The following is an 11513-nucleotide window of genomic DNA, read 5'->3' as shown; positions in this document are numbered from 1 at the left end:
TTGTGATAACAAATCATGAAAATATTTTTTTACAGTGCATGAAAGTTGGATTTCTTTTGTAATCATTTATCACTAGCCTACTCAAAAATATTAATTGGGAGCAAAAAGTTGAGAAAAAAAACAGTTTTTCTGCCCAAATAAAGTGGAAATTAGGTGTATTTACACAGTGGTGGCATAAATGCATTTACACAGCAATTGTAACTGTATAATAAGGGCTGAGGTGGATCAGAGGCATCATTTAGTCTGGCTTTTATGCAGCATTGTATATGCTATGTGTGTTCCTGAGTTGCAAAGTGTTGTGTTTTCAATTATTAAAGACCGCTTTTTTAATTAGATCCTCACCTCGACTCCTAATGATCTGAATAATGTGAAACAGCGAGTGGCAAATTCTCATGCCAGAACTGAGATTGTGTCATTTTGCTCAGTTACTCTATGTCAAGTCAAGTCACCTGTATTCATGTAGCTCTTTACACAGTGTAGATTGTTTCAAAGCAGCTTTACAGGGAAAACAGGAAAATAATGATTTAATGATGCAAGCAATGTTCAATTCTGCTGTAAAGCAGCTCTGAATGGAAAATAGTGTCATTGTTCAGTTCAGTGTTAAATCAGTTCTATTGTAAACCCTAACGCTCAAAATAATTAATTGGTTTGAGTAGGACTAAGTTAAATTAAACTAATTAGTTCAGTCAAATTAACTTTGATGAGTATTTAGCACTTTCTTTTTCTTTCATGTTCACAGAACTGATATATTTTAAGTAAACTGAACTGCTTAATTGTTTTGAGCTTTATGAAATTATTTATTCTAATTTAGACGGAATGACTGGGATGTCTATTTCCCAGCATGCTTTGCCGATGTCACTCGAAAGGGAGAGTAAATGCTTAAATTAAGTGTAATATAATGTTTTTTTGTGCAAGATTAATGTTAAGTGGGAGATTTAGTAGTGATTAATGTTTTGTTATGCTAATTTAGAAGAATTTCTGTTAATGTTGGTTTTAGGATAGTTACCATCATGGTGACGAGTGGTGCAAGAGCAAATAATACTTGTATTATTGCGTCATTCAGCAAGTGCTTCTGTATAACATACTTTTGCTAATATGTTAACAAATTAGTAAGCAGATTAGTTGTTAAAACTAGCTAAGTTTATACTATTAAAAGTGTTCACATTGAGATTACATGAAAGTTAATTGTATGAATTAGTGTACTCAAACATTTCTATTGTACTTAACTTGAAATGTTTAAGTACAAAATAAAAATCTGCTAGTTCTGCTTACTTAAATTTTTTAAGTTATGAAACTTTTCAAAGTTTGAGGCAATTGATTACCTTTAATGTTTTGAGTTTTGCCAACTTATTCGGGTTTACAGTGTGTTATATTCATCCAATATGAAATGAGTTTAATTCAGCTTTAAAGCAGCTCTGTAGAAAAACATGGTCTTCGTCCTGTTCACTTCAGTTCTCAATAGTGTCACTACAGTTAAATGGTCACGCTGTGGTTGCAAACAAAGAAGGAAAAAAAATAATAATTTGAGGGTAATTTACAGGTGAAACTCAAATTTTTTTAATATCGTGCATAAGTTCATTTATTTCAGTAATTCAACTTAAAAGGTGAAACTAATATATTATATACACTCATTACATGCTTAAATTACATATTTCAAGCCTTTATTTGTTATAATTTTGATGATTATGGCTTACAGCTTAGGAAAACCCAAATTCAAAATTAGAATATTGTGAAAAGGTTTTCATAAGCTGTAAGCCATAATCATCAAAATTATAACAAATAGAGGCTTGAAATATCTCACTTTGCATGTACTAAGTCTATATAATATATTAGTTTCACATTTTAAGTTGAATTACTGAAATAAATGAACTTTTGGACCATATTCTAATGTTTCAAGTTTAACCCGTATATACACAAGGAATCACTAGCGGTTATACAAGATAATTAACAAGACACAGGTGAACACATGAGGGCAAATCAAAAACTATGGCAACAGAAGAAAACACAGGAAACTGAGAACAGTGTAATCTAACGGAGGGGCCGTTTACGCGACACTGTTTTCAACTAAAAACTGAATACTTTGGGTTTTGGACGTTTATTTACATGTCGACAGCGGTTTGGCAGCCTGAAAACACAAACGTTTAAAAAAGGGTTTCAAAGTGCAAGTTTTTGAAAACAAGACCGTTATCATATGTGTAAACTACAAAAAATGCGAATTTGTGAAAACGGTGAAGTCATGCGCATGCGTATTACGTCTTCAGTCTATATTCGCGTGTTTCTTTACAAAGTGACATCGCCATCTTCTGGCATGGCTGCAGAATACAGCGTTTACGTGTTCAGCTATACGTGAAAAACGCAAAGTTTTAGTACGTGTTGTCGTGTGAACGTACCCTCAGAGTCCAACCAAAGCAAACGTGATCAAACACAGATCAAACGTAAAACCAATCAATAATACTGCTGAATATTAAATGTTGCTATGCCTATAAACACTAATAAAACATTATTCACGTGTTGCCTGAAAAATCGACAACTAAGCACCTTAAATCAGCACAGGTGATTCATTAACTTTATGAATGTAGAAAACTTCAGCACAATGCTTTATCTTTATGTCTTTGAGTTTTCATCTTGTTAAATTAAGCAACAGTGTAGAAATGGATTCGTTGTGTATCGTTGCCAGATAAGGTAATTAAGATAAGACTAAATTGTGAGAAAACATCTTTGTACGTGCGCTGTGTTTATCTATATGACTTTATGACAGGCATCTGTCGATAAGATTTTCCAGCCCTAATTACAGTACAGTACTTGCAAGTCAGCCTGCTTGATTTTTACATTTATGAATCACTAAATATTTTTTAATATTTTTTTTTATGGTAAAGTCTCTTCTGAAAAAGCAGTATACTTTAGCATACTTTTGAGCCTTGCAAAAGTATTCATGCCCCATTTTATTTGAAAATTGTGTTATGTTGTAGCCCACCACACACACACACACACACACACACACACACACACACACACACACACACACACTCCATACATGACAAAGCAAAAAACTGATTTGAGATAACTTGGGTTTGCAGAGAAAATGGACAAATGCAGATTTCCCAAATCTAAAACAAAACACCAACTTTTATAGACTATATTTGAAAGTAGACAAGGTAAGAGCTATACACTTATGTAATTTGGCTGGCTGATCCATAATGCGGGGTCAGTCACTGCAAAAGCTCTTTAAACCAGTTTTAGGAATTTGGAGTAAATTATTATCCTAAGATCTTGGGCTCCTCGAGGGATTAATGTGATGGAGTAAATAGGTTACACAGTGTTCGATTATAAATAAGCAGGAGCATTTCGAACTCCTTTCGAACTTCTGTAATGAACAGGCAGCCAGTGTAAGGATTTCAGAAGGGGTGTAACATGAGCATGAACTCAATCTCACTCATTTTGACCCACTTGTAGGTGAGAAATTTGAGAGCAATACTGCCGAGACGTAATAAAAGCGTGGATCGCAACCTCCAGCGAATTCTCAGAGAATATAGGAATGTAAAAAAAAAAAAAAAACTATAGCTAATTTGTGTTAAATTGTTGACAACTGCAAACTCCACACCCAAATTCACATATGAAGAGAAAGAAAAGAGTTCATATCTTCAAGATCAATCTGGTTTCTCCTCGGAACAAGGGTCAAAAACAATGACTTTGTACTTTGTATGAAATAATATACTTTCGTGGTTTTACAGGGCTTAGATTAAGCCAGGAGTAGGTCTTGGTTAAATTAGGGGTCACACTTTAGTTTAGGGTCCAATTCTCACTATTCATTAATTATACGACTTTTACCACAATAAACCCTAATTACTGCTTATTAATAGTTAGTAAGATAGTTGTTAATTTTAGGTATTATGTAGGATTATGGGATGTGGAATATGATCATGCAGAATAATGCATTCACTCTAAAAAAATGCTGGGTTGTTTTAACCCAATTTTGGGTCAAATATGGACAAACCCAAACGTTGGATCAAAAATGCAATTAAAAAATTCAACCCAATGGCTGGGTTTGTCCATATTTGACCCAAAATTGGGTTAAAACAACCCAGCATTTTTTAGAGTGTAATATGTGCTTTATAATAATCAGCCAATATACTAGTATCATGCATGATAATAAATATCATGGAAATATCATAAAAAATTGGACCCTAAACTAAAGTGTTACCAACTTAGGTTTTTATAAACGTACCTTTGAAAATAAAATTTGCATCTTGAGACAAAACAATGGCACTGACCTATTTTCAGATATGTCAGTGCAAGTTGCTTTCAGTTAAAACAGCTCAAACATGCATTTTAGTGTAGCGTAAAGGGGTCATCGGATGCAAAATTCACTTTTATACGGTGTTTGCATATTTAATGTGTCTTTGCAGTGTGTGGACCATACCATATAATGAAAAAAAGGAGGAACCATTGAGGAATTTAAACTAAAGTATGTTACAAACTTTACATGAAGACCCTAAAGAATCATATTAACTTGGGAAAATGGGCATCCGATGACCCCTTTAAACCTTGTCTGTGGAACCGAGGGTAAACAAACTTAAAGCAACACTAAAAAACATTTCTTACCTTGAAATAATGTTTCCAAAAGCGTATCAGTGGTTCATCAAGTCGTAACAGGGTGAAAGGCACTTCTGGATTCGCTTTGCGGTCCTATATCTGCTATAACCACACTATGTAAGATTGCCAGATCGGGTCGCGTTTCTGTAGTTCTAATGAGACATAAGAAAACTACAAATTTGGCTTGCTTTACGTCAAGCGTTACAATAGTCATTATTCAGTTTTTCTTAGTTTCTGATGTCGCAATACATCATACTTTCATAAAATCATGCAACATAATCTGCCTTGCCTGTGGACATCGTTCATTCCAGAGCCGGCGCTGGATAACCAGCGAGTGTGTGTGTGACAGTAGCGGCGGTTCGCTAAATTATTTACCACAGCGGTAATGGACAATAGGGTAGGGCGACCGCAGAGGAAAAGTTCTGTAGTGTTGCTTTAAGTGTAACTAAACTAACTGTTTTTAGTTATTTGCAATCAAATTAAAAAGTATTATAGGTTAAAATTATATTAAATGCAATTAGTTCAACTTAAAGTGTTTCTGAGTAGTGAATCTTTATGTGTAATTTTCATAATTACTTGTGTTGTCTTTGAAATTAACATGTACTGCCGAATGTACTGACTGAATCTAAAATATACTTTAATGTAATTTATATTGAAACTTGAACATCATGTATTTAAATATGTACACATTTGCAATGATGAAGTTGTAATTCGGTATATTTCAAATATATTTACGGTAGTATGTAAGTCAACAAATCGAAAAAGTGTAATTCTTTAAAGCATGGCAAACAAATAAAACATTTAAAATGTACTTTAAAGTAAAACTTAATTTTACATTGTTGCACTTTTTTCTTTTTAAATATGAAAGTGCACTTTTATGGCATTAATATTATATCATATGCAATTAAAGTTTTTTAAAATGATACTTTGAAGAGTTGTTGTAAAAGTGCGCATTTAATCCACTGAAAGGGTTAATTCACCCAAAAATTATAGGTATCCCATAATTTATTCACCCTCAAGCCATCCTAAGTGTATATGACTTTCTTCTTTCAGCCGAACACAATCAGAGTTATATTAAAAAATATCCTGGCTCTTCCAAGCTTTATAATCGGAGTGAATGGTAATACCACAGATTTGATAGCGCATCCATCCATCATAAAAGTAATCCATACATGGGGTTAATAAAGGCCTTCTGAAGCGAAGCCATGTGTTTGTGTAAGAAATTTCTCTTTTTAAAATCTATTTTTAGACTCCGTGTTTTGCTCCATCCTCTGCGCTTCTGTGTTCGTATACGTCGGGTCAAAGGTCACTCTTCAGCCGGAACTCGACTCACGCACGGCCATACCGGAAGCCGGTGGTAATAAAGTTATAATTATGGATATTTTTCTTACAAAAACGCATGGCTTCACTTCAGAAGGCTTTTATTAACCCCCTGAAGTCGTATGGATTACTTTTTTGATGCGTTTTTTTTGGGCTTCAAAATCTAAGGTACCATTAACTCCCATTATAAAGCTGGGAAGAGCTTCAGATGTGCTGTAGGGATCAAACCCTGGAAACCAGATGAAACCCACTCAAAATCAAACTAAAGTACCTTGTTGTTGTGTTTCTGCTCACACACAAGAGCTACAGTTCATCCCAATTACCAGCTCAGTATTTAAATAAGAGAGAGAGAGAGAGAGAGAGAGAGAGAGAGAGAGAGAGAGAGAGAGAGAGAGAGAGAGAGAGAGAGAGAGAGAGAGAGAGAGAGAGAGAGAGAGAGAGAGAGAGAGAGAGAGAGACAGTGGGGCAGCGGCACAAACCTGGAAAAGGAGCTTACAGGATGAAAAGCTCAGTCCTGAGATGAGGATCAGAGAATGAGCTTAAGCTCTCGAAGCAGCTGCTCTTCAGCGGGACAGAGAGACCTGACACCCAAATCCCGTTATCACAGCAGCCAATGACACACACCAGCCACTGATTCAATCTTCCTGCAGAGCTTTATACGCATACAGAGCGCTAATGCAAGACTATGCCTTCTTCAGATACAAATCACTCAGGAGATAGTTATAGTGGTTTTGACTTTAACTGTATGGACAAAACAGAAGTCACACCGGTTTAAAAACACCTGAGAACGAGTAAATGATGACAGACTTTTCATTTTGGGGGTGAACGATCCCTTTAAAGTCAAATTAGTGTCTCTAGTCCATTTATAGGCCACTGAAATTAGAAACCAGGAAGACATTTTGCCTAGATTGCTAATGAGTTTATTTAAAAAACAAACAAAACATCATATCATAAAGGTATTGAATGACATGAGGGTGTCCTCAGCTGGACAATATCTAAAACTAGTGGATGTTAAACAATTCAGAGTTTCTAGTACAAATAAACTTTCATACAAAAGCAGATGTTGACCCGAGCCCTGGTGACCCAGGGGCCGCTGCTACGTGATAATGCAGCCTCCCTTCTCCTTGAAACGGGTTCTTGTCCTCTGGGACGCCCTTGACCAGGGGGTCCTCGCCAGACTTCTCCTCAACGAAAGCAATGATTTCTGGGGCTGTTGTTGAAATCTGAGAAACAGAGATGGTTCAAGGATGATTGTTGCTTTAGATTGCCGCTCCAATTGGAATTAACTAAGCAATTAAGTATAGCCTAACCGAACAGAGGATCTATCTGCAAATGCTGACTCAGGGGCCGTAGACCTTATTCACAGCACCACCATCTTTCATTTTTAACATGACATTTCAACAGTGTCGGCCCAGATCACATCTGGGGCCAGTTGCATAAACTTAAGACATTATGTTAAGACAGTGTCTTAAAGGATTAGTTCACTTTTAAAGTGAAAATTCTGTCATCATATACTCACCCTTAAGTTGTTTCAAACCTGTATGAATTTCTTTCCTCTGCTGAACACAAAGGAAGATATTAAGAAGAATGTCGGTAACCAGACAGTTTTTGGTTCCCAATGACTGCCATAGTAGGAAAAAAATATACTATGGAAGTCATTAGGAACCAAAAACTGTCTGGTTACCGACATTCTTCTTAATATCTTCCTTTGTGTTCAGCAGAGGAAAGAAATTCATACAGGTTTGAAACAACTTAAGGGTGAGTATATGATGACAGAATTTCATTTTAAAAGTGAACTATCCCTTTAAGATCTAGTAGGCTATGACCAACTAGCAGTTAGTCTTACTTTTCGGTATCAAATTAGGCCAATGTACGTTTTCATGTAACTGACGTACAAATAAAATGTTAACAGTTTTAAAGAAATTTTTTGATGAATAACTTGTCTAAGTTCTTTATGCAACCGGCTATGCATGGAATCCACATGCACCAGATGTTTTTGAAACATAGTGGTTACACAAACGACACTATGTTTTTGGATTGCTAACAATACACTGCAGAAAAAAAATCTTTCCGAGAGATTTCAGTTGACAAAAGCATTCCAACATGAGCTGTAAAAAAATTATTAGTGATCTAGAAGCTTTATCATATGAAAACTTGTTTCTGCCACAGAATAAAAAATAAAAAAGGTAATTGTGACTTTTTAATCTCAGAGTTCTGACTTTATAACACGCAATTCTGAGAAATAAAGTCAGAATTGTGAGATTAAAAAGTCACAATTACCTTTTTTATTTTTTAATAAAAAAAAGTCTAAATTAGCTATCTTTTAAAATGTTTTATTCTGTGGCGGAAACAAGCTTCCATATTATCCAGCTTTTACAGCGGATGTCATTGGAAACACGGTAAGTCTGTCCAACACGATCTCATGAAAGTGCGTATCTCCACGAATGTTATTTATCGTGCCATAGCCTACACCAAAAATGCATATTCTACGCACTGAAAACCCTTGGGTAGGATTAGGGGTGTGGAGTGCGTGCGTATAACACGGCATAAAGTGCGTATCATATGCACGCAAAAACAATTTTTGGCTTATATAATGACACGAGAAATAACATCTATCCCTCACAGCCCTTCCATTCCTGTCATGGCGCTGCTCTCAATAAGGTCTATTCACACACAGATCACATTTTTTCGCGGTTAAAAACGCGAGACGCATGTCAGTGGCGCGGGAAAACGCGATTTAAGATTTAAAATCTTAAATTCTTACCGCAATTCGGGGAGTGTTCACTTCCACCTTCAGCTGATCCAGCTCCATTTGCAGGATGTCTTTATCTGACATATCCCGAGCCATCCTGTCTATTCAGAGAAAATAATGTGTGAAATTAAGCTCAATATTCACATCGAAAAAGTCTAATCAACAATCCTACTACACTGTAAAAAAAAAGAAAGAAAAAAAAAGAAAAGAATAAAATAAAATTATATATATATAGCAGTTATTTTAAATGTTACATTTTTCCAGTGTACTAAAAGTAGGCTAAAAAACTAATATGAAGATCCACAGGGAATCCCAGGAAAATGCACTTAGTGTGATTAAAACACAAGAAAATGCTTAGATGTATCTTTTTTATTTGTATAAATAAATACAAATCAGCTTTAAAATAATGTTTAGTTGGCCTAACCCACGATTTATATGTCAAAAAATGCATTTATTAAGATTTGAAAAGAATTCTCAAATGGCTGCCATGTTAAAAAAAAAAAAAAAAAAAATCAGTCCTGGTGATGGTTTCAGTAAATCTGATTTCTCAACTTGACAGTTCTGTCAATTAAACATTTGATATATTCTGACCAAAAAAGAAAGAAAAATAATCGATTTACCTGTTGAATGGAGGGCCTGGCAGCAGTCGGAGAAATGTCCTGATGTCTCCTAAGAGATCATCAGCGTGGAGGTCTACCTCCGAGTCTGTGAATCTCAGGCTGTTCTCCTCTATTTCTGTTGTCCGGACCCCCTCCTTCCCTTTCTCAGGTGTAGAGATTGATCCTGGTGATGGGGATTGCGCTCTGATGTCATCAATCTCCACTGATCTCATTAGGCCAATGAGAGCAAGTAGGATGGCCATGAGAAGTAACCTCTAAACAACATTGAAATACTGGAGGAAAGGGCAGCATGTGAAAAATGAAGATGCACTGATGGAATTACTGTGTCAAATTCGTCATTAACCAACAACATACTTCTTTTGTTAGGCCTAAAATCATCCGTGCATCTTACGAAGGATCCATGCAAACGTTGGCATAGAAAGAGCTCAATGTGAGCATTGGTTGACCATAAGTAGAGTCAGAGAGTAGAAGTAGTGAATGTTGCTTTCCAAAGTGAAATGCTCTGCGAAGAAGTCATCAGACAGTCATTAATACAAACTCCATTAATAGCCAAGCATAATAAATACTGAGTCGTGCACTACTGTTCATAAGTTTGAGGTCAGTAAGTATACTGTATATATTTAATGAAATTATTCAGCAAAGATGCATTAAATTGATCAAAAGTAGGCTAACAGTAGCCTCATTGCTTTTTGTAATTTTTTTATTTTTTTTTTATAAATGCTGTTGTTTTGAACTCTTTATTCATCAAAGAATCCTGGGGAACAAGTAGGCCTATCAGAATTTCCACAAACATATGAAGCAACATGCTAAAACATGCTAAATCAGGTTATCAACATACAAACATAATGCTTAAACATGCTAGCAATGTTAGATACATGCTAAATCATACTAGAAACATGTTATCATGCTAGAAACATGTCAAAACTCGTTTGCATTGTGCTGATGCATGATATAAACCTGCTATCATGGTAAAGCATGTTAGCAATGTGCTAAATCATTTTAGAAACATGCTAACAATGTGTTAAATCCTGGTAGAAACATGTTTGCAACATGCTAAAGCATGCTAGAAACATGCTACCGACATGTTAAATCATGTTAGAAACATGCTACCAACAACATGCTAGCAATGTGTTAAATCATGTTACCAACATACTATATCATGCTAGCCTAATGCTAAAATGCTAATGTGCTAAATCAGAAACATGAAACAATGATGCTAAAACATGCTAGCAATGTGTTAAATAATGCTAGAAACATGTTAAATTTGACCAATTTACTAAACATGTTGGCATTGTGTGTGGTAGACTGCATTGCCTTCAAACTACTACAAGCTTTTAAAACTTCTTCAAATTTTCCAGGCTTACTCAAAGTTTGTCTGGTTGACAATTGCATTAAGTTAAACTTTTGTTTACACTCATAATAATGAAACTCAGTCTTAGGCTCTCTAGATCCAAACTGACCATGAGGGTTGAACTCAATATCTTAGATCCAGTGTCAAAGAGTGTCACTGGGACTTTTGGCCATCAGCCACGGGCATCAGTGCCCAATAAACTGCTCAGCGCAGGATTACTATTACTGCGATCTGCTTAATAACCGCAATGCTTTCAACCATTGGCCATGTTGGAAAAACAAGACTGTTATCTGATGACTGAGAGTGTTTCAGGGCCTGTTGGCTTTAAAAAAAAAAAAACCGTTTAAAAAGCTTTGGATAGTTTTGGACATGGCAATAGAGGAAAACATTTCCAGAGAAGTGAGCCAGACTGAATTCACGCTTTCAGTTGCAATGTTTTTCCACTCAGACACATCTTCGCAGTTGAGTGTGTATTGAACTCCTGAATAAGCACTGGCTTCCCTGTAAGCCTGAGGATCTGGCTTTGTCCTGAATTAGCAAGAGGGACCTTGAAGCCTTGATTCGTGATGAGTGACTTTATGTGCGAGGAGCTTTAAAGTGACATTATTGAGACGTTATATTACCACTGCACTTTCATTAAAAGCATATCAGATTGCAATGTGAATTAGGTAATGCGTTAAGTTGTTCTAAACCTGTGTCTTTGTTCGGTTGAACACAAAGGGAGATATTTTGAAGTAGTTTTAGTTTAGTTTAGTTTATTTATATCAGGACAATGTGCAGTTACATTAAAAAGATGGCTGCACCAGATTTAGCACTATGCTAATTTCCATCTGTAGTCCTACACAATTAAAATTAAATAACACAATTAAAAATTGCA

General features: G+C 35.6%; 1 protein-coding gene across 1 annotated transcript; it reads right to left on the bottom strand.

Annotated features, from left to right (window-relative positions):
* Positions 1-6861: 6861 nt before the first annotated feature.
* Positions 6862-9774, bottom strand: gngt2b (guanine nucleotide binding protein (G protein), gamma transducing activity polypeptide 2b). The gene is given in 5 exon segments (XM_079596182.1): positions 6862-7042; positions 7044-7136; positions 8678-8762; positions 9286-9539; positions 9640-9774. Coding segments are annotated over 5 exon segments (489 nt in total). The 5' UTR covers positions 9664-9774; the 3' UTR covers positions 6862-7009.
* Positions 9775-11513: the final 1739 nt, after the last annotated feature.

Source organism: Phoxinus phoxinus (assembly GCF_949152265.1).
Source record: "Phoxinus phoxinus genome assembly, chromosome: 21".
In the NCBI taxonomy this organism is placed as follows: domain Eukaryota; kingdom Metazoa; phylum Chordata; class Actinopteri; order Cypriniformes; family Leuciscidae; genus Phoxinus; species Phoxinus phoxinus.
The sequence above is the reverse complement of the archived record's forward strand: the minus strand, read 5'-3'. Positions and strand labels throughout refer to the sequence as shown.